The sequence below is a fragment of the Lonchura striata genome, chromosome 1 (genome assembly GCF_046129695.1).
Source record: "Lonchura striata isolate bLonStr1 chromosome 1, bLonStr1.mat, whole genome shotgun sequence".
NCBI classification, from domain to species: Eukaryota; Metazoa; Chordata; class Aves; order Passeriformes; family Estrildidae; genus Lonchura; species Lonchura striata.
In genome coordinates, this window is record NC_134603.1 from 23,422,465 (window position 1) to 23,448,518 (window position 26,054).

The window sequence follows — 26,054 nt, forward strand, 5'->3', positions numbered from 1 at the left end:
AGCGCACACGTGGGCCGCGCGGTGCCGCGCCGGGCCGGGCCGGGCCGTGGGACGCAGGTGAGGCGCGGCTGGGTGCCGCTGCTCCCGGGCCGGGCGGCGCTGCTCTGTCTCCCGCAGGCTGCACGCAGCGGCCGCCGGCGTGGGGAGCCCTGTGAGGGGAGGGCGGCGGGCGCGGCCCGGCTCAGCCTCCCCGCCCTGTGGAGAGTGTGCGGTGCCGGATTTACGCAGAGGGCCGCGTCCCCCGGGAGGGTTTAGGTCCTGGCTGGGCTTCCCCCGCGCTCCCAAGGCAGCGGCTGGCCTAGAGGGCGGCGGGCGATGGCCTCAGCCCCGGCTCCTCCGTTTGTCGCGCGTTTAAAGCCTTAAGGCGGCTAGGTGGTGCTTTGTAGTGAGGCATTGCTGTGGCGCCCGGGGGATTCACGCTGCCGGCTCCACGGCGAGTGTCACTCCGCAGCCTTTTCCTGCCCGTAGGATGCTCCGCGGTGCTGAGGTGGATGATGGCGGCGTGGGCTCGGCACGTCTCCCGCTGGGGCTGCCTGCTGGGCGCGGCCCGTGCTGCTGAGCTCCCTCGCAGGCTGGGGAGCGGCGGCCGCCCCGCGCGGGCCTGCCGCCAGCTCGCCCGTGCGGCCGCGCTGCCCGCCGGAAAGGAGATTGTTCTGGGCAGGCTGCCGGCATGCCGGCGGCTCTCTGCAGGGAGCCGATCCCCGCCCGATAGCGACAAGGACGGATCCTTCTCTTCTCCCGAAAGTCACTTGCCTTCAGTACAACAGGGGCAAGCAAACCCAGAAATATTACCTGATCTGAATGCGAAAATACTGGACGAAGGTAAGAGGCTTTAAGGGATGCCATTTCTCCGAATCCTCAAATTATGTTTTTAGTATGCTGCGGTTTAATCCCAGCTGGGTTCTCCTTTTTTGCCCTGTTTACCTAATTTTTTTTTTTTGCTCCGTTTACCTAAAATATGTATCTGGAGTTCCTGACTTTCACTTCTGATTAGCTCCATAGTTAATTCAAATAGTTACGGTTGATGTAGCATGCAAAGAATGTCTTTAAAGTGAGATCAAAGTATATTTGGGTAGAAATGTAGGTCTAGAGATGCCATTTAAAGGAGTTTTCATAACCCTACCTGCATCTGCTGAACGTTTGCCTTTCCCTCACAGATGTGGTAGTACAAACTAAAGGATTCTGGTTTGGGGTTTTTTAGGTTTTTGGATTTGGTGGTTTTTAAAGGTTTTTTTTGTGAGGCTTTTTGGAGGTTATTTTGTTTGTTTTGGTTTTTTGGGGGGGTATTTTTTTGTTGGTTTGGTTGTTTTGTTTTTTTGCGGGGGGGGGGTGTTTTTTTTGTTTTTTTTTTTTAATTTTGAGCGAGGCTGGGGGATTGCACGCCTGAAGCAGCTCACTCCACGGTTTGAGGGATCAAGGTTGACCAACAGGAGGCAGTGGTGTGAAGCCTCATTAAGCGCTGCTGTGCTGGGAAATGCTCGCCCAACTGTCTTCTGAGGACAGGACACAAAAGGAGATAAATACAGCGGTGCCTTGGTGTTGTTACCCTGAGGAAATTTACTCCACTACTTTTACATCTAAACAAGGATTATGATATTTCCATTCTTTTAAATTACTTTGGGTATGCTGGAGAAACTTGCTCTGAATTACTAAGCAGCCTTGTATGTTCAGATTCTGCTTTGAGCCCAGCCAGCCTGTGTGGGAATCCAGAGCTTCCCTCTGGCTGCCCTGGAAGGCCTGGGACCCTGGCAGGGGGTCAGGAACCCCCCTGTACAGAGCCCTGAGAGACATTGTCTCTGATCTCTGTCCATGGAAAAGAGTTTTCAATCTTGCAGGATAAATTACCATCTCTGAGTATTTGAAATAAGTAATAATTAAGTGTGGCACGGGTGTAAAAGTAAAAATTTAGTATTCTAGATTAGGGGTTCAAAGGGGACAAGATGGAGGAAATTGGGAGTGTCTTGTCCTTTTTCCCCTTCTTCATGACCTCCATGTTTCACTGTAGTGTTGGCATTTTTCTATTTATTTAGGCTGGGGACACACTATTCAACGTAGATGATAGATTATTGTACATTATTGTAAATACAGCACACGTAGTTTCTGGTATATAATGTTTGTAACATCCCACTGAGGGCAGAGCCCTGCACACTGCCCTGCAGGACAGACCTGCAGCAGGGCAGCAGAACATGTTAGAGATAAGCAAAAATAAACAACTTTAAAAACCAGCACAGACAAATTATGACTTCTTCTTTGGCAATGGGGCAGAAAGACAGAGACTTTCTACTATCTCAGAATCACCAATACCACAAATTCCAACAAGCCTGGATTATACAGAGCTTGTTCTTTGTGGTGGCTCAGACCTGCAGCAGAGATCTGTGTGTGTAGCTGGTTCTGAAACAGTGCTGCGCCAAACTGATGGGTCAGCCAGCTGGTATGTGGCTGCACCTTCGATGCAGTTTATCCACATGTCTGATTTTTGTCTGCCAGCACACTGGCTGGAGAATGTGTGCATGTGTAGCATTTTGCCCAGTTGTCAGTCTATTTAATGGAATAAACATAATTGATAATTTTTGGGGGTTTTGTTAACTTGAAGTATGATTCCCAATAGGAAGTGTAAGGACCTCAAAGTGGCAATAAGACATGCATGCATCTGAAATGGACTTTATTGTATGTATATTGGTTTGGTCCTCAGCAAGTGGAAAAAAACTACTTGGTATTCATAGAGCACCAAAAATCCCCTTTCTGAAAAGTTTATATTCAGGGCATCTGGTCAGTAATCAAACTGATAATTGATGTACATGCTAGCACCTAGCCTGCAAACAGCAATCTTAATCTTGCTGCTGTGAGCTCCTATCAATGTTTAGAGAATTTGTTTTTTAAAGACACTGTGTTCTGTGACTTGGAACACTTAAGGGAAAACAAACATAATGATGTTCCCTTTGAAACCTTAGTGAGTAGAAAGTTATTCCTTTTGCTATTAGAGATAGTGGCAGTCAGCTGCCTTTCTGTAATGGATAAGACATAATAGCTGGATAGACATGGCTGGAGTTGGCTATGAAATACATTGAAAGTTAAAACAGCTGCATTTCAGGCATCATATTCAGGACAGCCACAAAGCAGTGAGCTGGTCAGGTTATGAAAAATAATCTTTGCAGTAGCCTTTATCTGACTGTAATCAGGCAAGACTGCATTTATAAAGACATGAAAGATGATCCTTTCCCAGAGGGTGATATGATATGTCTGCAGTGATCTAGGCAGCAGACTGAAGGCAGGCTTGCTGGGTACTACTCTCAGATTTGGCTGTATGAGTAAAAGTTGATGGGCAGTGATAAGGAGATTGAACAGAAGCAAAAACTGGGAGCAGAGTCTATGTTTTTATGTTTTCAAATAATAGGTTGGCTGTTAATCATATGGCACAGTGTTCCTGCATTTTGTAAAGGATTTTAAGAGATCTGTATAGCATTTGGTGGCAGCAGCTTTGTCTTTCACAAAATAATGCATTTGGGTTTCTACATTTGTTTCTCAGACTGGGATGACATCCCACCGTCGTCTGCTTTGGAAGTGATTTCCGAGGAAGAAGCTGTACAGATCATTGCAGAACCGCTTCTCCCCATTCAGTCTTCCACGCTCCGAGAGTATGTTGATCACTCAGAAACCCTCACAAAACTTGTCCACCTAGGTATGTGTGATTTTGTTTGTGTGCTCTGCCTATGGCAGGAGCTTTGGAGATCCTGTAATTTCTGCTTTGCTCCTACTGATTAACTTGTAAACTTGAAAATGGGAACGGTGACCAATGGTAAAAAGCTGCAGAATGTTATCCAGGGTAAATGGATAAAAAGAGGGGACTGTGTCACTAGCAATGCCATACTACTGGGGAACAGCTGGCTGGTGTTAGTCCCTTAGTGCTGTGGATGTTAGAAGGAGGCATCTCCCACAGCTTCAGGAGGTGGGGATTGCTGTTTAACTTAATTGGTCTTTCTTCTTTTGGGTTGGTTAAGGATGCTTTAATTTGCTGCAAAACAATGTGCAGCTCTTCATCCTTGGAAGGAAGGAAAGAGAATGTTTGCTATGCATAATCTTAGGAGTGGGGCACAGCACACTGGAGAGGCAAGAGGGAAGGAATTGATGAGAACCTTCCTTCTCATCAAAAAACACTTTGACTACAGAGATAAGAAAATTCAGGCTTTCTCACAACCTTGTTGCTCAGATGTGCAAGGAAGAGTAGAAAGAGGTTGGAGAAATTAATATTTGAGAGGGGGAATCTGTCCCCTGTAGTAAGAAATTGTTATGTGTGAGTCAGTATACAAAGTCACTTCACTGCAGAATTGTCATCTTCTCTTTTATAGCAGATTTGGGAATTTCCTGCACACATACTTGAAACAAGAGCAGGTTTCTAAATGTGATACATGCAGGATTCACTGCAAATGTCTTTCTTCAAAAGTTAAACTCAGCAAAAGCTTCTAAAATGACTGCTTATTTTATCTGGAGTCCTTCCACAATATACAAGGTGGTGGAGCCTTGCTGTATTGAGTAATTAAAGTATGCAAAATCAGTGCAAAACATTGAGTAGTCCTATAAATTCCAGCATGCCTTTGGGAAACATTTACAGAAAGCAAGATCTGTGTTTAATTAAAACAACTTCTGATTTTGTTTGTTGTAGGAGTTGACTTATCCCAAGTGGAGAAACGTCAAAAGGCAGGTCAGCTCTTACTGACCTTGGATTTTGAAAAAGATGTAAAAAAAATACTTCTGTTTCTTAAGGATGTGGGTGTAGAAGACAATCAACTGGGACCATTCCTGACCAAAAATCCATATATCCTTGGTGAAGATCTGGAAGCTTTAGAAACCAGGTAAGCCTTTCAAGTAGCAGCAGGATGTTAAGCCCCTCGGCTTGAAGATCTGTTTTCCTGGTTGGTTTAACTTTGTCTGAAGGAACCTGTGCTGCCTGCTGCCTCATTTCTTGCTCAACCCCTGGCTCCGTATTCTTGTGCCTCCCCATCTTTTGGCACTAACATGTGATGGTATCATAAGTCAACACCTTCATCCACCTGAAAACTGTCTAGTAACAAATTTTACTGCCCATCCCTGTCTCTCTGCCGCAGAGGAAACAGCTTGCCACCTTAGGCCACTTGCTTTACTCGTGTCAGCTTTCTTTCCAAAATGACATCCCTGAGGCTTTGCATAAATTTGTAGAACAACATTAAACTCTTCAGTCACAATTTGAAACATCATGAATTCTGCAATCAAAGAAGCAGACCAGATCTCTTCTGTGTTGAGATCTAATAGCAGCAGGAGGTTTTGGTGACTTTTTTCCTGTTGTCCAGCTGAAACTCAACACAACACTGCAATGAACTAATTTGTGTGTGTGTTCGTTCACACTTGTATGGCCCTAAAGTGTTCTTCAATCCTTAAAATGAATGTTAATTTATAACATTATTCCTAATTCAATAGTTTTCTTTCAGAACAACTCATGTATGTTGGTGCATGTTTAATGAACTCAAAATTTCCCAGTACTCCAGAGAAAAAGTCTTGTTGCCTTAGCTCTTGCATGTAGTAGCATTTCTATCTGAAACAGAAATCTGAAAGTACAGATGTTTAGAAACAGGCACGTGAGTAGACTCTTGTATAACACAGACCTTCTTTCCCCTCTGTTCTTCTAATCTTGTGTTCAATAAGTGGCCTTTTAGAAACAATATAAAAAAAAAAATACCCTGTGTCATATTCCAGCAGTGGTTCTGAGTCTAGATATCAAACCAGACTGCTTATGCTCTTCTGAAGTTTGGGTTTTTTTTTGTGATAAATATCCTAACTCTTCCATGAAGTCAGATTTTATTTTCAGTGTCTGTGGCACTGGCTGGTTAGTGAAGCAGGGGCTAAACAAAGCAATCCGATTTCTTCTTAATTTTCTGCAGTATGATTCTTCTGTAAGTTTGATACTGGTGAATGATTTCCTGCAAGCTTTAAAGTAAGTGTGCTATAAAGGCTGTGAAGTGAATGTGTCTCAAATAGCTGTCTTTTGAAAGCTGAGTATCACCTTTGCATAAACAGTTCAGTGCAGATGGATGTGGTATTGGTTACATCACTCTGGAATGTTTTATTGCTATGGATTCCATGTTGCCAGGAAACAAAACACAAATTTCAATAGGTTTGGCATTTGACTTCAGATAAACACTGTAAAAGTCAAAACATTCCATAATTCCTAACAATTCTGACAGTTGCAAATCAGTCTCTGTACTGCAGCTGCACCAGATGCTTTGTTTTATGCTGGTGTTAATAATGACTTAAAACTGTTAACATGCTACATAGAACTGCTGAGCCCTGTAGTGGAACGAGGGCTAACCTCGGTGCCAGTACTCACAGATGTATCTCAAACTTTGGCCAGGTTGGATAGTTGTGTTCCTTTAATATTCTAGTTTCTACAGTCAGGTTGCTACAATCTTGCCATCCCTCTTTTATGTTTCTTGCCTTTCCAGGAAGAAATGCTTCAAGTGTGAATCTTAATGACTTGTTAACAGAAAAGAAGTGGAGTCAGGACAGCCAAAAGATTTGATTTTTAATCTGCTCATTTAGCTTTTTCTGGGATGCTTGGAAGCTGTGTCAGTTCCATTGTCATTGTCTGGACCCTAGGGTGCTACCTTCTGTGTTGGGGTACCTGCTCAGTTAGGAATTGGTCCTCTAGAGCTTGTTTTTATATCTTCCATCTGGGAGTTTTTGGCTTGTGGTAATTTAATTTCTGAGGATTTGTGGAAAGAGGAAAGTTGTAGTGACTGGAAGGTAATTTTATTTTATTTCTCTTCACGAGACATCGTTTAAGAGAAAGACCATTTTTTGCTGAATATCTGCTTCTGCAGAATATTCTGCAACCCATTTAGTACCTTAATTACTACCAGATAAACAATTCTTGTATGCCATAAGTTGATCTGACTGCAAATACTTCTCATATTGCAATTACTCTCATCTCTAACCAGAGAAAGCCTCTCCAGATTATGGTTTAGTTTTTTAGTATATGGTAGTATGTGGATTAATTTTGTCTCTTTACTTTGTGTGCTGTATTTCTCCTCTTCAAGCCTTTTTTCCTGGGAGCTGTGGTAATCATCTACTGCAAGGAGTACTTGAAATAGCATTTCACTTTCACTGAAATCAACAAAGTTTGGAAAAAAATTTTGACTTGGAAAGAAAGAAAGCAAGCTCTGTTAAATATCAAAACTTGAGTCAACTCCTCTTGCTTTGTGACAACCAGATGTTTGTTACTCACTTGTTAGACCAGTGACTGAAAACAGGGACCTATTTGTGGCAAACACAACTTCAGCTGATGTAGAAATGTCTTCTTTGACAGTATCTCTGCACACAGCATCATTGTATGATATTTCTTCTCCAATGCTATTGGCAAAACGGGAATGTATGAGGTGTAGTACTCCATTCTTTTAGCAGTTGAAATGGAATTCATTAAAATAGCAACAGGCTGTATATATCTTCTTGTCCATACCCTATTAATGTGTTTGCAATTTAGGAGACAGACTGGTAGTTAAGTGTAGGTTAACATAGGTATCTGCTTATGTACAGCTGGAAGGAATTAAAATCTGTCTTCAGTATTGACATTCTGCTCTGAGGTTTATTTTACTTCTAATTAATTGGAAGGGAGGGTATTTTGCTTTTACGATAACTGTAGATTTCACCCTAATTATTTTTGGCAGGGTTGCATGTTAATGCTAGAACATCTGTCCATTTATAAGATACCACTGAGGAATTTAAGTGATCACTGAATAAATGGAGGCAATATAATTTTCATCACTGGATTTTATTTTGTTTTTGCTCTTTTTCTAGAGTGGCTTACCTAAAATCAAAAAAATTTGGTAAGTCAGAAATTGCTCAGATGGTCTCAAGAGCTCCATATTTGCTGTTGTTTTCAGTGGAAAGACTGGATAACAGACTGGGTTTCTTCAAAAATGAACTTGGTCTCAGTGTAAAAAAGGTAAAGACTGAAGTCTTTAGGTATTTTGTTAGTGACAGTTGTAAGGTCTTGCAATATGAATACACCAAGTGTTTGGAGGTTATCAACAAATACTGTGTTATCATCAGTAGTGCCACTAGAGGGTTACAGGAAGGTAAAACGGTTTTAACTGTCTATGGAAGTGATATGGACACCTAATATTCAGAGGACCTGAAGTACGGTTTCTGAAGATCATGTGCTACAGATTATTATTAAATAAGCATGTGTATATCCAGTTCTATTATTTCAGGTGGGTCAGAGGACTGAATTAATTACTGGAACAGCAAGCAGCTCTTTAAACTTGTGGAAAATTATTTTGTGCTCTTCATCTCTTTAAGATACTGCATCATACTTAAATAATTTAAAAAATTGTCTAATCTGTGAATATCTTATCAAGATAAATGCCAAATCATACACACAGTTCTCCAAGAGTGATCTCTGTGTTAGCTCATGGGTGCATACCACGTTATGCTTAGTGGGTATTCAACACCATGCTTTGGGATCTTCAGGGCAGGTAGTAGCTGGACTTGCCTGGAGTAAATGGGCAGTGTTAGTTGTGTCCAGCAGTAGGTGGGGATTGCAATGAATGCCAAATTCCAAGTGGAATCTGGTGCTCTATTAGCTGAACAGTCATAGCTGCTACAGTGCCGTTGCTGGCCTTTCCATATTTGAGGTGAGACATCTTCTCGGAAAAAGGTTTAGTCACCACCTTGTACTCAGGGTGGATTACAAGTAATCAGACACTTGAGAGAATGTGGAGTAATTTCTTGTAGTGCTGTTACACTGTTGTCTAACCAGATTCAGAAGTGAGCTCCACTGCCACTGGAAAATCCTTTTATAGCCTCCATTGGGGGGTAGTGTGTTGTTAACTTTTTTTAAAAAGATGGGAAGAAACAGCTTCAGGGCTGAGAGAAATTGGGCGCTTGAGCATACTTTCTCCTTTTGATGTATGCTTTTGCTCCCTCTTCCTGTCTGCTTTACAATTGTATTATTTTTTGTTGTCCAAAAGAACATATTTGAGTAATGTTTTGCATCTTTAAAATACTGCTGTTTCATGCAAACTCATCTTTGGTCTAGAGATAAAATGAAATGCAAAAAATAGTTTATATAGGATCTTTCTTTCACAGATAGATAAAGAAGCCATCAGTAAAACTCTTTTAATTTATGTGGTTTTTCTGATTGTAGACAAAGGATCTTGTAATTCGTCTTCCAAGGCTCCTGACTGGCAAAATAGAGCCTGTAAAAGAAAATCTTCAGGTGAGTTTATTAATAGATATTACAACTGTATTGTGTATAGTTTAAGAGTTGTCAGAAGATAAAATTCCTATAGGGGGTTGTGTACAGAAAGAATTTAATGAAATTATTTTAGTGGTGATATAAAATAACTGTTAAACAATGTATTTTCCTCTATAGTGTGCAAGCTTATTCAATGCATGGAGCATTACCTTATTCTGTCTTCTACTCTGATGTAGTGCCTTCCTGCCAAAAGTTGCTATATGATGACATAAATGGTTACACATTTTTTAATGAGTAGAAAAATACTCAGTATTCCCCCCACCACACTTAATTATTATGGGTTTTTGCTAACTTGGATTGTCCGTGCATATTTAGGAGCAAGAAATGTGCAGTTGATTATTTTCTCCTGGCAGGTAACTAGCCTGCCAAAATGTGCATTTGACACCTATTGTCTGATAGCAGATGGTCGTTATTAACACATATTGGGTAAATAACTTCAAACCCTTGGGGATTCCTTTCCCTTTTGAAAATGTAACTGTATTGCTTTAATTACCATGCTGTAAAGCCATCGAGGCCAAACAGCATGATGTAGTGTAACAGTTTGTGAAATTCCATTATCCTATAACAAATAACTATAAATCAAAATGTATAATTTTCAGACAGACTCACTGTTCTGAAACTATTAAACATTAGAAATCTTGCAATCTGAAATGTGTGTGTGGTAAGGGAGGAGACTGGAAAGTAGCAGACTTTTCTAATTAATTGTGCTTTCTTTTTAACACACACTGTTTCCACAGGCTAGGGAGCCATTATTATAATGAATGTGTTTTTAAGATCTTTAGTTCTATGTGACTATCTTGTTTATCTACCAAGAAATACAGCATAGCACCTCTATTTTTAAAATGTGTGAGAGAGAGGAAGGAAGGATTATTAAATTTCCACTGTTGGAATCTTCTCTGATTCTTAAAAGCTCAAGCTTTTCAGGAGGTTGGATTCAGAATCTTTGTTCAGATCTGTATGTCCTAAACTGGTGGGGGAGAGGACAGTACTTGAAAAGTGAAATCACATACCAGCAGTTTGGAAGTGATCAAGTTGTATCCCTCATTTTGAATGGACTGTTCTTTGGAAACAAGTACAGTAGCTGATCTTGGTTGTTGTAAGATAACCAATCATGGACTAAATGTGCTGAAGTCCATCCTCTGAGAGTTTAATCAAGCACAATTAGAGATTCATTGACAGGGTAAAACCTGTCAAAGCTTTCATTACTACTGCCTATTGTGGGAATAATACATACTTCATTGAGTATTGCTGAGGCTTGCACAGTAAGGGTATTAGCACGTGTGGCCTAGAGAGTTATTGAATATTAAACCCGTTTGCTGTCAGACTGAGTGCAGTCCAAGCAACCTACACTTGAGCTCACTGGTCATGTCGAGGGAGCTGTTCCATGGCACAGAATTGAAGATAAAAGCTCAAGATTCTTGCCACAATTACCTTTACAGTGAGTCCAGCTTTGTACCTGCAGTGATTTAACATGGGATCTTAACTCTGGTTGTGTATCCTGGTGCAGGAAAGTTAGCCCTGCCAACTCAGGTCAATGGAAGATACCACTCATGTGGTAACACTTATTTTCATACCAATCAACTAAGACAGCATTTAAGTATTTTGTGTGGTGCACAAGTATTTATAAAGCAGAAAAGCTAAAATGAGGAGTTGAAAGACCTGATTATAGTTGCCTCTAGAAACAGTTCTGTGTAAGGATTTGGAAGTCTCAGGTAAATTCAAAACCCACATTCTAAGCCCTTCCCTTCATATTTGACAAGCAGTTCTGGAAAAGAGCTGCAGTCTTGGCACATCAAATTGGGCAAGCAAAACCACCACCTTCTTACCAGTTGAAGTACCTTAGTTTGATACGAAAGTCTAGTTATGTTAACTGGCAAGCACACCCATTTCGTGACTGAAAACAAGCTGCTTGTGTCACTGGAGGATAGAAGAAATTACTGAGTTAATAGGCACTCTTGTATGCTGAATTCTTTCTCAACAACTCAATAAATTGCTTGCCATTCTGCACTTTGGGAGGAGTGCTCATGGTTTTATTGAAAAAATGTGTTTTGATTTCCTTTTGGGAAATCATAATTGAAGTCAAGGCAGTCTTGAAAAAGACATCTTACTTTAGACTTCATTGAACTGTAGAATAAATCAAATACACTACATATTCTACACATCTCTTTTTAGGTTTAGCAGTCTTAAGTTGAAGACTATAGAAGTTATATTCCCTATTATACAAGTGTAACTTGGATACATTAGCAAAAGAGGTAACACATTAGCAAAAGTAGGCACTAGCTACTTGATGGCTGTGTTGTACAGAGCTTATCAACTCCACAGGAAGAAAGTCTCTTGACAGTTTGGTATTGAAAATTATAAAGGACTCTTAGTGGAGAATTTTTATGCTTTTAACTGCCATACATATGGTGACATGGTTTTTTTGTTCACTTCTCAGACAAACTGGAAAATGCATAATATTCACAGAAATTATCTTTATTTTGGGGATATTCTATAAACAAATTAGACTTTAATGTAGAAGGATAAATAATTTGCATTGTCTGACTTGAGAAAAACTGAAGTGGCAGATATTTTTGTGATTTGCATTCTTGTTGCTGTGTGAAAAAGGATAGAAGAATTTTGCATTAGTTTATTTCAGTGTCACATTAAAATAAGCCAAGTTTGCTGTAGCTGACTTGCAAAGATAAAATTGTGCTCTTTTTCAGGTTTGTCAAATTGAACTTGGTTTTCAACGTAATGAAATTCAACAGATAGTGTGTAAAACTCCCAAGATTTTAACTGCAAGTAAAAAGAGACTCAAACAGACGTTTGACTACTTACACAACATAATGGGCATTCCCCACCACATGCTTACTCGCTTTCCTCAGGTGAGCTGTTAACCTGGGAATAAATTGTAGGTGCTCTTGTCACTTCACTAATGTGCTGAAGGTGGAGCCTATATACAGAACATAAGTCTTCAGCTAGCCTGTGGCTTTTACTCTCATTGGGATAACTGTTAGCAATCCAGAAACTATTGAAGATTTCCATATGGAAATGCCGCTTATTTTTCCTTAGCATATGTGACATCACTACCCACAGCCTTGTGATATTTAAGGTTTTCAATAGAGGTAGTCATGCTCATCTCTTCTGTGTTCATGCAAGAGAGACTACTGCCTGCTTAGGGATTTGCTTGTCCTGAAATCTTACCTAGGAGACACAAGAGAAGACAGATTATGCAGAAGATCTGTTCATTAGATAACGTTATATATATATAAATATAAACATTTATTTCAGGTTTGTCTACTTAAAAAATAAGCTTTAGAAATTTTAGGATCTGAAAATACAGTGTAAAGGTTAAGAGAAGTTCTGTCCATTAGACAATCAGATTATCATTGGTCTTTTTATTGCTGCAGCAATTGCTAAAATACCACAGGATTGAAAATAGATTCATTTCTTGATTACTATCTTGGATTTTTTTTCTACCTCCTCATTACTGCTATTTCCTCACAAATTAAAAGCTGAAAGTGTTAGTTACTTCATTCAATGCCTACATGCAGTTGCACTATCTTCTTATAAGGTAAAAATGAAAGTAGAAATTACAGCTTCTGAATGGCAGTAATTTTCGTTCTAAAGTAAGTCTAGTAAAGAATCTAAGTGGGTAGAAAGCCAAAATTGCATGGGGGAATGAAACTACTCAGAATTTTATCTTGCTTTTAATCTGTATTTATTTAACAAGGATGGTTGCTCTTATGCTCATCTGTGTCACTTTGCCCTCCTTGATCTGTGAGTGATCGCAAGTTTTGCTCACTTCTTCTCAGTTGTCTTATTGTTGGCTTTATGGTGGTTGACCTCACTATTTTTCTTCTCTTTGTTTGGTAGGGTAAGTGGAGTGTTTCCTCTGTTCCTTTTTTTTGGCACAGTCTCTCCTCTTTCCTGTTCTTCTCTTTCACTCTCAAACTGTCAATTCCAGGATACTGGCTGTGCACATCAGTCTATATATGGTTGGGCCTTGAACTTGTGCCTTCACAAATGCATATTTATCTCCATCTGTGCTCACTTTTATCCTGATTGACAGTAATGTTGAAAATAGGAAGTATATGGAATTTTATTTTTTGGGGTTAAATTCTTCCTGATGTTACAGTTACTATTGTAACCATTCTGTCAGCTATCTCACTAAATGGTGGTCAAGTGGTTTTTTTTTTTATTCTGTGTTTTGACTGCCTCTTAAAATTCAAGGAAAGTAGAGGAGGAACAGTAGTTTTGTTTTTCCCTCCTTGTTCAAATTAGGAGGGAATCCTAATATAACTCTCTACTTCCTCATGGAACTCTACTTCCTTCAATAGAGTCTCTTTTTTAGTAAAATCTCTGCTTCCTGTAGCATTCATATTTTCATCATTATCTCCTCTATTGGCATCTCTTTATATTCAGTTTTACTGCTCAGGAATGAACTTAGATCTTTGCTTTTACAACTTAACAGTGCATCTCATCTTCCCCACTTCCCTCTCTCTTTAAATGTTCTGTTGATTTCTTTTGTGTTTTCCCGTACTGTTGTTCTCATCTTTGACTGTCTAGATTTTTTTTTTGTGGCAGGTATCTTCAAAGGTAGGCATTGCTGTGCAGTAGAAGACAAGTGGTTGTTTTGACCCACCAGTGTGCCTTTTGGCCATGTTATGATGACACCTTTGCCCTTGCCACTGTGCCAGTTTGTTGTTTTCATTATGCCATGTGGTCACTTCTTCATTTCTTCCTTGTAACAGTGGTCATTTGAATCTGTCTGATGCTACAGGGAAAGTGCTCCCTATTACTGAATATCTCCACTTTCTTGGCTGTGATTACACAAAAGTAATAGTTCTTGTATAGAAACAATTGTCAAGCACATTAGGTTTTTTGTATCACTCCCTGTTTTTTCTGGTGTATGTCAGCATATTGTATTGAAGTATTTATTTATAGTTTAGATAATTTAGATATAAATGTAACCTACCTGGTGTTTGACATAAAGGAAAATAAGTGTGTTATTTGTTTGCTTCCTAGATCTTCAGTTTGTCTAAAAAAGGCTCTTACTTTCAATGCCTCAGGGTCTGAAATTTAGACAAGCTAAAAATTCTTCCCTTTTTTCTTTCTTAGGTTTTCAACTCAAAGCTATTACGAATCAGAGAGAGGCATATGTTTCTTGCATTCTTGGGAAGAGCCCAATATGACCCAGCACAACCCAGCTACATCTCCCTGGATCAGCTGGTATCCTTGCCTGATGAGGTGTTTTGTACAGAGATTGCCAAAGTGTCTATGCAGGACTTTGAAAATTTTTTGAAAACACTTTGATTAGTAACACATGTAAAAAATTGTAGAATTAAGTTATAAAATAAACATACTTTATAAAACTACTTCAAGGTCTCTTAACTTTTTAATTACTGGTTTAAAAAGTCATTGTTTATGAAGCATGTAGGATTTAAAGGCTTACACTAATGCTTATAGTAACTTAAAAATGTATTTCAGAAGGATTGAGCCAATATGTTGATTGCTACTAATACAAGTCTTGTAATTAATTGCAAACTTAATTGAAAATGGATGATGCAGCACATTAACAAAAATTAAATTTAAATTCTTTTTTTCTTTTGATAATGGCAAAATTCTGGGAGATTGGAAAACTGTCTAGTGACTTAGTCCCTGTCTTCCCCTCTGTTATCTTCTCCTTTCACCCTCTTCCCCAAAAATAAGAATAAGAGAGTGTGGTATCTGCTTGAGCTAATAATAATGTTACAATTTTCCTTGTATGGTAGAAAGAATCACATCATTAATATGTGAAGCACCTCATACAGAAAGGCATTCTTTCAGTAGGTTACAAAGGTGTTTCCTTGTGAAGCTGGCTGCTGAAATGAGTATCCGAAAAGCTGGTTAGAAATGTCAAAAAAAAACCCCAAAAACCCACCAGCAAACGGAATTTAGGAAAATGATAAAAAGAAAATAAAGTTGTTATTGTTCCTGAAATCTAGAAGAACTTTATTTTATTTACTTTTCCCTGTGTTCTGTTTTTTTTCCTCCCATACTGATGAGATTTGTGTGGCTTTAATATACATGTAACCATATGAAAAGAGGCTGTAGTATATATGAAGGTGATAGAGTTGGTCAGTTGTAAAAGCTGAGGTAAATGCTGACATTGGGCATCATGAAAGTATTGAAAATACTTATTCTTTAAACAAAGCACATTAATATGGAATTATCAAATGCTTCACAGTGTATTTGGGAAAAACTAAAAAGCTGCCTAAATCCACACTGTTTGATGTTTCGAAACTTCCATTCCTTCATTAAAAACAGTTCAGGAAATCTGAAATCCAGATGTTTTAATTTGGATTTGAGCTTATTTAATGAAAAAGCCTCAATGTTTTAAAACCTCATTGTTGAAGCTAAAAATAGCAATTTTTATGAACACAGCAGAAAAAAATCCAAAAGGCTGAATTCTACTAATAGGTGGGAAATATAGTAAGATTAAAGACAGTTAAAGAATGAGAATATAGCAATCTCTGGATTATGACTTTGGCTAAATTCTTATTCATCCAAATGAAGAATTTGAAGAGTGCTTGAAACACATTGAAAAACCACATTCATTATCTGCAATATATATCTGAGGTGATCTCTTTTGTCTTTTTTCTTATGTTTTCTGTTCCATTGGCCTGGAAAGATTGCTTGAAATACTCTGTCAAATAGACTGTTCTTAGTCGAGATGAGTAACAAATTTCACGGCCACTGAAATGTGCTGACTAAGCACTTCCCCCCATTTCCTCCTGTTAAATAGAAGTCTCCAAAGTCCAATATGCTTACTTGGATTTTTGACTGTATTAAATGCTAATAAGAAACTGTAATCTTCAAACCATCTTGTAAAAAATGTTTATAGTGAAAATGTTAATTGAAAAGTATGTGGGTTCATAATGTTGCAGTCAACTTTTGCAGATTTGCTCCACTAGCCTTATTACTATGTATTACCATGTGGCAAACCATTGTAACAGGAATTATATTACAGAGTGTTTATATTTTGAATGCCTCAAACTTTGAGCTTTAAATTCCTTTAATATTTTTAAACGTAGGAATGATTGCTGCCAGAGCTAAACTAGTTTATTTGAAATGTTGAGTGCACAAGCTTCTGCCGAAATAGCTTCTCCAAACCACGATGGAGACAATGGGCCAAAACATTTAAATGGAATGCTAAAATGGAAGGGGAGAGGGGATCGAAAAACTTTTTGAGGATCATGACAAAAATTTGTGGCTTTATGATTAAAAAAAAAAAAACCCACAAACTTTTCTGACTGAAATTGCCCACTGCGTTGCCTGCTACGTATTTTGGGCTCCCCCCAAGTCCGCATTTTGTTTCTTTCAAACGGCAGTGGTCCCCTCCTGAAGGAAGGGCTGGGCAGATGCAGCGCTGTGTGCCTCAGAACGCAGCGCCGCTCACCTGGCGGCTGCGATTCCTGAGCAGAGATCGCTTTCTGCTTCTCGGCGCGACCCGCCGTCGCTTGGCTTCCCGTGCTTTCCAAAGCTAATTTTCGTATTTTTGTTGTGCCCGCCCTCCCGGCAGAGCGCAGGCGCCGGGCCGGCAGTGCCGGCGCCCCGCCCCGCGCCCTTCCCAGGAGGCCGCGCGCCGCGCCGAGGTCAAGATGGCGGCGAGGGCGCCCGGTGAGGCGGCGGCGCTGAGGGGCGGCGGGCGCTGAGCGGCGGCGGGCGCTGAGCGGCGGCGGGGCCCGGTCTGTCCTGGCCCCCGCCCGCCCGCGGCGCCGGGCTCGCCCCGGCCCGCGCTGGGCAGCGAGGCGGGCCGTGACGGGGCGCGGGGGAGCCGGTGTGCACCGTGTGCCCTTGAGGGGACGGCGAGTGCCGCTTCCACAGCCGCCGGGCGAGTCTCCTGGCCGGCCCTCCCGTGGCAGCGGAGGGAGCCTGGCTGCGATCGCTGGGCTAGGCAGGGCTCGGGAGCTGTGCAGCACATGAGCTCTAGTGCTCCTGAGGGGCCTCGGGCATTGCTGGCCTGCGCGGACACCGGCTCGGCGCGCACTTGGTCTAAGGTTATTCCTTGCCTGTTCTGAAGGACGAAGGGGTAACTAAGTAACCTGCGGAGGTGGTGCTCTAATGACCTCCTTTGGGGTGTTCTGGGGTGACGTGGTAAGAAGATGACTTAAAAGTCACGAAAAACAGCTGGCCCTTGCTGCATTGCCTGTGTTGCGCCGTTCGTGGCCTTCTAGGCCCCTTGTTGAGGTATTTGATTATGTGTAAAGGCACCTCTGCCGTCCCAAACCACATTTAAAGGAAGGTGAAAGTGCTGTATGCGGTGTGGAGGTCTGTTTTTTTGTCTGATTTTTTTTTTTTTTGAGATACTAGTATGGATTTTGTGGTTGACTCTGGCAGCTCCTTGAAAAAGGAATGGCATTCCAGTATCTGGAGAGGAGAGCAGAAGGTTAAAAGTATAATAATATGCTGGGCTTGAAGTCACGTAATGAAAGCCAGGGAAATTAGACAAATTGTTGGAAAAGCCTGATGGTTTTTCTTTATGTAGACACTATGGGTTTGGCTTATGTAAGTGTTACAGAGTCTTAAGAGTTTTGTTGCTGTCTTTGATGAGGAATTGGTAGCGTTTTTCCAAGTCTTAAAGCAGCCCAATATTCCAATTTAGTGCAATGGGTTAAACTCTTGTATGTAATGAGCAGTCCTATCTGTTCAGTCTCAGGAGAGGAGAGGCTGAGTCATGAATGGTCAAATTCAAACATGATGCAATGTTACATTACTGCATGTGTTGGAGGCCAAATATTTGTGTACTGCCACAATAATATATAAATGTTGAACTTTACCTTGCTGTGCAACTGATGATCGTCATGTTCAGTTGCAGGAGGTGGTCGCCTGTTAGACAAGATTTGCAAGTGGTATTACAATGCAGCTGGGTTCAACAAATATGGTAAGTGTTTCATTGAGCTGTAAAAACTGCAGATATAACAGTTCTCAAACTAGTTGTGGTTCATAGCTGGCATATGTACATGCAGGTTGGCATAAATCCTTTTGATCAAAACTAGCTCCTACTTCTGTGGCGATAAAAGTTGGCAATAGCTTCAGTTATTTCTGTTATTTCCAGTATTTCTGTGTTTGCTCAAGTTCCAGTGAATTAACTTATAACAGCTAAGGCTAAGCTGGGGAAGTTGAAAAAACTTTCACAGAGCAATCCTGAAAAATCAATTATTTGTTTCCCCACTGAGTCACTTTCACTGGCCAGTGTCTTCTAACCCAAAGACTGTCCTTGAAGCTGGAGAGGTTCCCACTGATAGTAGTCAGCCTATCTGCAGTACTTATGCAAAGCATCCAAAGTGCAAAGAAGGTTGTAGTTATTCTGCCCTTTGTGTCACCATAACCTCAGCTGGCATCACTCTGGCCTGCACAGCAGTGGAATAGGTGTCAGTACAGGGCTTCCTTAAGGACAAGAGGGTCCCTTAATGGTATTGTCTTCAGTTTATGCAGAGTTGTCACCAAGTTTGTTTCAACAATTTAGATGGTAGAACAGTTCTTATATGACAAAAATCTGAATATTCTGATGCTGCGATTTATTGCTCACCACAATACAAGCAAATCTCTTGAAGGAAGTTAGCATATCTGCCCTGGGGAAGTTAGAAAAAAAAAATACAAGAAAACTATAAAGAAGTAGTTTAGATCCTTCCTCCAAAGATGCATGCTTAATTCCTCTTTGATAATGCCCCTCTGCTGAAATTCTTACTTCTGCTGCTCCTCTGCAAATGCGAGTATAAAATTAGAGAAGCACCAAATTCAATATAGTGATTAAACTAGCAGCAGTGCTCCCTGCGCCTTTGAAATAAATTACAAAACTGAATTTAAGAATACATGACTCAAAATAAGTTTTTGTTTTATTGGAACACTACTGCCAAATCAGTCACATGAGATGAAAACCTTTAACTGCAAGTCAGCAGGTATGCCACAGAATAATATTTTGTCCTATTTTGTTAATACTGAACCTTACAGAAAGGTTGGTTGAGTTTCAAGGATCCTTTGTTCCACAGAAGGTGTGGGAGTGGGTGTTTCTCCCTAATTTAAATTTCTCCCTGATTCTAATTTGGAACTCACACACCAACACAGAGCTTCAGGTCTCCATAGCTTCATATAGTCAGCAGAGGTCTGATCATTATGAACAGGGCAGTTTAGAGAAAAATTCGTCAGTACTGAAGGAGTCTCATCTGTGGCTGACTGACTAATGGATTCAGAGCTCTCAAAAGCCCTTTACCTGGACAGTCATTCTTAAACAGAGATACAAAATTAGATGCACATAAGTTCACTCTTTAGATCCAGAGAAGTTTTTGTTCTGTGTATGTATATTCTACATGAAACATATTGAATTAAATACCCATTTTCCTTATTTCTCTTTAAGAAAAGGAGTAAATAGAGTCTGTGAAATCAGTGTTTAGGACTGCATGTTCTCCCTAAGCAAATAGTGGCTCTCCTGGATTGGTTTGGCTTTTCTTCATAATTTTCTGCTGGAAGTGTTTTGCCCATGGTACACGGGCAAGTGTCAATCCTAAATCTTACTGAAGAACATACATTTATTCAGTGGTACTGTAAATTCTTCTTGGTACAGGGTTAATGCGAGATGATACATTGCATGAAGATGATGATGTAAAAGAAGCATTGAAGAGACTTCCAGAACATCTGTACAATCAAAGAGTATTTCGCATAAAGCGAGCGCTGGACTTAAGCTTGAAACATCAGATCCTTCCCAAAGACCAGTGGGTGAAGTATGAAGAGGTATGTGCATGGAGTGTTTCCAAGGTGCAGGTCTTAAGTGGCACTGCTAGGACTGGTGGTTGGGATTTTCATTCTCTGGAGAGACATATTTACATGTTCTTTATAGTGAATGAGTCAGGATATCGTGGAGTACCTCTGGAAAACACTTCTGATTGCAGTTTAAAAATCTGTTTTTCTGTACAAATTACTAAATTTTTGTCAAGATGACAGATGCTTAAGCTGCAGCTCAGAATCACAGCACATTTGGAATTCTTAAAGAAGGTCTCCTGCTTTTCTGATTAATTTCTTAATCTTGCAGAAAATATTGGGCCAAAGCTTTTATTCATTAAAGTGCTAAGGAAGAAAAAGTTGAAGGGAAAACATGCATTAAAATAAGTGTAATCTTGTACTTTAAAAAAACAAGCTGCACTTTATCAGATGTAAGTAAATTTTATTTTTTGGTAGTGAATTGGTTGACAGACTTTGCACTTTGCATTACTGTCCACTCAGCTTTCTCCAGATTACCTGGCAGAGAGGAATTTTATCATTAAACTTTTGATTATAGGAGAGTATAAAGGTATTAATGCATCTCTGAATAAGCAGAGGCTGTTTCTTTTGGTCTCATAGGTCATACTTAGGTAACTGCTGCACTGAATAATTGGTCACATATTTCCTCAAGCAGCAGTTTGGTTTGTAAGTGTTAAACATGGTCAGGTTGTTCTGATAGCGTGACCATGTTTAGCACTTACAAACCAACCTTCTAAACAGTGCTGTTTAGAAGCTAATCTCAAAAAGAGATTATCTGGAGTATTGTTGTTGGACTTCAAACTAATTAAAGTGGATCTTTTGTATTTGTGTATCTGCCAAAAAGATATCTGTTTCTAAAGGCACAGCTGGAAGCATCGCTTTGCCTGCTAATGTTTTTGAGGCGTTAGGAATTAGTAGTTGCTGCAGTAGAGCACTTGTCATCACAGACTTGGCAGATACAAAGTTTACCTTTTCAGGGTAAATAAGGCTGGATTTTTTGTTTTGGTTTGTTTTTGTTTTTTTTCCTTTTGTCAGTTATTGTTTAGTCAAACCTGGGAAGGAATGAGGAAGAAATAGTCAGTAGGAATGACTTGAGATGTTTCTGGACCTTGCTGTAAGTTTAAATATATTTCTTCTATATATCTCTTCTTTTTCAGGATCATCATTATCTCGAACCATACCTAAAGGAAGTAATCCGTGAAAGACAAGAAAGGGAAGCATGGAACAAGAAGTAACTGTTGAACTGCTTCATGCAAATATCCAGCTATTTCTGATATTTTAAACATTTGGTTGTAGAAGTCCATAGGGAAGTAATTGTGAGGCTGAGGAATACTGTTTCAGCTTGTTCATTGAGTCTGATCATCCAACTAAAATAAACATGTCAAAGTATAAAAATCTTGGAAGAGTTCTTTCTAAATGTTAACAAGCTAATGTTCGGATCTTTCCTGTGAGCGTATACATTACACACTAGCTTAGTGGTATGCAGTCTCATTCCAGCCTTTAATTCTTGCTTTTTTTATCATGCAGCTGTTTTCTGCAGTAGTAGAATTAGGTAAGAAATGCTCAAGGCTGTTGGTGGTAGTTGCTGTCTAAGTTAAAGAGGATTTGGTATTTAAAGATGCGGCTGTATTCATTCATCACTTGTCACTGCAGACAGCATTATTGAAACAGTGTTTGATGTTACAGTGGTATTGTGAGACAGTAATATTCTGTGTACCCAAGCAGATATGTATTGTAAAAGTGAAAAATATAGATGATTCCTTAATCATAAAATAGGAAATATTTCACTAACTTTTTATACCATATACATTGTTAAGCCTTAAAAACTATTTTCATGTAAACCGTAATGACTGTCTCACTTCAGCTTTTTGAAGAGAAAAAGTAATATTTTAAAGAGAAAAAGTAATATTCTGATGTGTTTTAAACAACATAGCACTTTACATAGTTAACTTCTCATGGGATTTTTTCATCACCTAAAGCATGCTCTAGTTTTTAGTGATTCGTATCAAGGAAGTACTGGCCCTTACTGGCTGAAAACCTGGAGTTTAGTCTTCCACAGTTCAATGGTAGTGTGAAGTTGAGGCAGATACTGGTATAAGGCATGAAATTCGGATCCTGTTGTATAATCTTCTGGATAAAGTTGAGAATCTTGCATGATGGCCTCAAGACTTGCTTTTTTCCTTTTATTGTGCATGCTTGTCTGCCAAATGCAACACTCAGTTTACCAAAAGAAAAAGGAGCAAACCACATCTGCAGTTTTGAATTGGTATGACCAAATAAATAAAATACTGGGTTAGAAGCTTTTAGCTTTGCTCATGACTCTTACTAACCGTCACCTGCTTGCTGAAGTCCCTTATATCTGTAGGATGGATACAGTGATCCCTCAAAACTTGACAGCCTCATGTGGCAAAACAAAATTCTGCAAAAATACCTACATTGTCAATACTCCTTTAAAGTCTGTGTGGAGAATACGTTAAGAATTTGAGGTTTCATTTTTCTCCTATAGTAAAATCTAATAATTGAACCATACATAATTTGATGTATTTTTGGGAACTTTATTATTTTCTTCCAAGAGACAAATGGGGCTTGAAATTTCATACTTCTCTTTATGGAATTATTAGAGTATAGTTTTCTATTAAATGAAATTAGAACTATTTCATTATCTCTTAGAATTATTAGAAGACTTAATTACATAGTGAAAGTGGTACTTTAAAAGCATAGCTGGTCAAATTTCTATGAAAGCTAGAATTCTGTGGAAAGGCTCTGCTTATTTGACCACAGGTTTGGATTAAGAAGAAAGCCTCTCAAAAATTACTTGGTTTGGACAAAAGGGCTTTGTTGGCATAAGGCGCTTAAAAATAGGCTGACCTATGAATAAAGTCCAAAGCAGCCACACCCCAGTTAGTCTAAAACATCTGAAACTAAATTACCCCTTTTCTATCAAATGTAACATCTTAAAGAGTCAGAAGTGAGTAGTAGAAGTTAATAAAAGAGTCCTTCCAAGTTATCTGGGTAGCTCAAGGGAAAGAGGAAAAAGGAAGCCAAGTTTCCTGTTCACTGAGGTTTCATTTAGATGAGTTTTCAGATGCTTCTGACTTGGATTGATAATTTTTAACTTTAAATTTCCATAATGTCCAAAGTAGTCTTCTGTTGAAGCATTTTGGAAAAATGTACTATTGTACTACAACTTCCAAGTTGTATCTTGGAAAGCTATTAGTAAGGAAAATGGTTTTTTGCCATTTTTTGGTAGAGATGGGTGTGTATTTGAAATGTTTGGGAGTGTCTAAAAGTGGTGAGGAATAAGGAGGAAGGAGGCCTGGTATAAGACTGGCATCTGCTGCCTGGGAACCAGGAGCTATATCAGCTTTGTTTTAGAGACTAAACTCTTACTTTGGGGTATGTTGTGTGAGATTTGGATGCTTCTGCTACTGGCTAATGAATGAGTAGCTTGGGAGACATTTCATGTTTCACCTTCTGGTGTTCCCTTCTGTGCACATTGAGTTAACAAGCATTAATTTTAGCCAGAAGAAATGGGAGTTTTCTTGTATGTAGGATTTTAATCCTGCTGGTGACAAGTTGGAGGGTCAGCATGATTCCCAGTTTTGAATGCTTAAAATATCTGGGATGGGAAGGAATGCATTTGCAGAAATGCGGTTTCAGACCTGCAATTTTACTGTATTGATTCTACCCCACTTGTCCATCTCTCTGTGGGATCCTGCCCTCTGGATCATCCTGGCCTGTGCAGCCATTATCTTGCTATCTGCAAAAGTTGCCTCATTTTAAGGAAAAGCTTAGTAATAGTAAAGGGGATCAGATAGCTAGAGGAGAGAAGAAAATAAAAGAAAAAAGAAAATATCTGATGAGGAAGGAAAGGGCATTCTGCTTTGGAGAACTGGGATTCCTTTATTCTGCTATCACAAGGTTCTTCTGTAATACTAAGCAAGACACTTGGTTCACAGAAGCTTCATAAAAATTTTGCTAAGTGCTTAATATATCTCTGCTTGGAGCTACATCTGCAGAAGTACAGAGTAATCACATCTGGGTGATTCTGAAATGTCTGGATTCAGTTCATTGGTTCTGAAAATATTAGGTGCAACTGTTGGTATTTATCCATACACACAATGGTTACTACAGGTGGTGGTAGCAGGAGCAAATTTCACAGGGATTCTCACAATCATAATTCCTCTGGTGGTAAGTGCAAAAAAACTTGCATAGAAGACGATGTATTTGTGGCCTGTACCTGGTGCTTCCAGAAAGCAAGGATGAGTCGTGCACTGAAGAGGATTGTAAAGAATTTCTGAATGAGAATGCCTAAAATGTGAACCGGCAATTTAAGGTCATATCATCATGTACAATGCAACAGCAAATCTTGTATCTCCTTATTCCTGATTTTGAAATCTTCACCTTTGTTAATGTAGATTTTTGGATATAAATTTTGTAGGGATTACATAAATTACTGAGGTATTTTTATAGTTCATCACATCTGAATTATTAGTGTGTAAATTAAGAGTCTGAGCTGGTATTGCTAGTCCTGCAGTTTGATGATAATTTTAGCTTAAATTATTCTTCATCAGTTTTGAGCAAACCTGTGCTTCACTTGAAGTTCTCTTTATTAAATACATAATGAAATATAAGAATACATTTTGATTGGTGAAGATCATGTTTGCTATGTCAGGTTGATTTCCTTAAATTTCGAATTGGTCAACCCCAAAACAATGGATTTTTTTCAGCACTGTAACAAGAAACATATGCTTGTTTTACATCCAAATTCCATCTGAAAGAGAGCTACAGCAGATACAAATCCCAGAAGAATTTTGATGAAGCATCGTGCTTGTCATTTTAATGGAAGCATTTTAGCATTAGTATGGTAAACGCATTCTGACTTGAGGCATTTTCTCTCTAGATAGCAAAGGTCAAAGATGACCTTCAGGATTTCTCCAGTGTTAGCAGTCGGTTTTTGTGGACTGCAACTGTGGCCAGGGCAAGGGCTGCTCTTGGGCAGCAGAACAGGCAGAGGCAACGCCTCCAGGGTGACATCAGGGTGACTTCTCTTCTCATAGCCTCTCTTAGCTGATCTACAGCCCAAAGGGCTAACATCTTGAAAAACTGTAGGCCACGAACTTCACTGTAAGAGTTTGTGTTAGCATCTAAATGCCATGGGGCCTGATCCCAAAACTTGTTTCCTCAAACTCCCCTGCTGGCCATGTGGAGCTGTAAGCTTCCTTCAGTGTGAAGAAGTTCCTGACTCACCCAGAACCTGTGCTGGTGTTACTGGGATGAAATGACAGGTAAGTGTGCCGTCCCAAGATGCCAGAAAGCATCTACACCTCTGCCTTCCTGGCAAGGTACGTGTTAAGACATGTTTGGAGAAGGAGCCCTCAATTTCTTCTGCTCAGGGTGATTTAATGCTAGATTATGCTGGCAGCCTGTCAGCTCAATTCTTTTTACTTCACAAAAGGTGTGGATTCAGAGTTCCCTTCTCGGTGAATGCTTACATATTTTTACATAGTATTTACATATTTTCTGCAGTGCAAGTGGGACTATTAATCCTTCTGGCTATCTCTTCTGCTATGAAAGATCTGATAAACTATCAGGAGACACGAGAACTTGAATCAGTTGGTTAGAGTTTTTTTCTAGGCTGGTTTATGATGTGCTGCAAAATAAGGGTAATGCCTGACTCCACCTGCCTAGAGGCACTCACCTGTCTGGGCATTTACTGCCCACCAGCTTCTGCCCTGCTTTCTCCTGTAGTACCTGAGCCCTGGCACTGGATCAGGGAGATAGGCCAAGGGCTTGAGTGAGAAATGCAGGGTAGGTGAGGGGTTGAGGTAGACTGAGGATTAGGGAATCATGTGCAGGGATCTGAAGGAAGTATAAAGAATATAAATTGACCTCAATCCCCTTTGCCTGCTCTGGAGGTGCACAGTGAGGATGAGGCGGAGTTGATGCATTTATGTGCAAACATGTTGTTTAATGCATTTTGGGAAATGGAACCACTGAGTATGCG

The 26,054-nt window shown here is 39.8% G+C and overlaps 2 protein-coding genes across 3 annotated transcripts; both read left to right on the forward strand.

The window, feature by feature from the left end:
• Positions 1-462: 462 nt before the first annotated feature.
• MTERF3 (mitochondrial transcription termination factor 3) lies at positions 463-14,646 on the forward strand. Of its 2 annotated transcripts, XM_021543242.3 has the most exons (7): positions 463-822; positions 3,527-3,679; positions 4,661-4,850; positions 7,825-7,972; positions 9,176-9,247; positions 11,992-12,153; positions 14,390-14,646. In XM_021543242.3, the coding sequence occupies exons 1-7, from the start codon at positions 492-494 to the stop codon at positions 14,582-14,584; spliced, it is 1,251 nt and encodes a 416-aa protein (XP_021398917.1). In that variant the 5' UTR covers positions 463-491; the 3' UTR covers positions 14,585-14,646. The 2 variants fall into 2 exon arrangements, with proteins under 2 accessions (XP_021398917.1, XP_021398918.1); XM_021543243.3 differs by lacking the exon at positions 11,992-12,153.
• A 2,193-nt stretch (positions 14,647-16,839) lies between these two features.
• On the forward strand, positions 16,840-22,346 carry UQCRB (ubiquinol-cytochrome c reductase binding protein). Its single transcript, XM_021543240.3, has 4 exons — positions 16,840-16,930; positions 18,123-18,194; positions 19,875-20,041; positions 21,205-22,346. The coding sequence occupies exons 1-4, from the start codon at positions 16,912-16,914 to the stop codon at positions 21,280-21,282; spliced, it is 336 nt and encodes a 111-aa protein (XP_021398915.1). The 5' UTR covers positions 16,840-16,911; the 3' UTR covers positions 21,283-22,346.
• Positions 22,347-26,054: the final 3,708 nt, after the last annotated feature.

Coding starts and splice junctions, on each gene's coding strand:
- MTERF3 (XM_021543242.3), top strand. CDS start 492: ATGATGGCGGCGTGGGCTCGGCACGTCTCCCGCTGGGGCTGCCTGCTG. Junction 823..3,526: donor TGCGAAAATACTGGACGAAG/GTAAGAGGCTTT, acceptor TTTGTTTCTCAG/ACTGGGATGACATCCCACCG. Junction 4,851..7,824: donor CTGGAAGCTTTAGAAACCAG/GTAAGCCTTTCA, acceptor CTCTTTTTCTAG/AGTGGCTTACCTAAAATCAA.
- UQCRB (XM_021543240.3), top strand. Junction 18,195..19,874: donor AGCTGGGTTCAACAAATATG/GTAAGTGTTTCA, acceptor TTCTTGGTACAG/GGTTAATGCGAGATGATACA. Junction 20,042..21,204: donor AGTGGGTGAAGTATGAAGAG/GTATGTGCATGG, acceptor CTTCTTTTTCAG/GATCATCATTATCTCGAACC.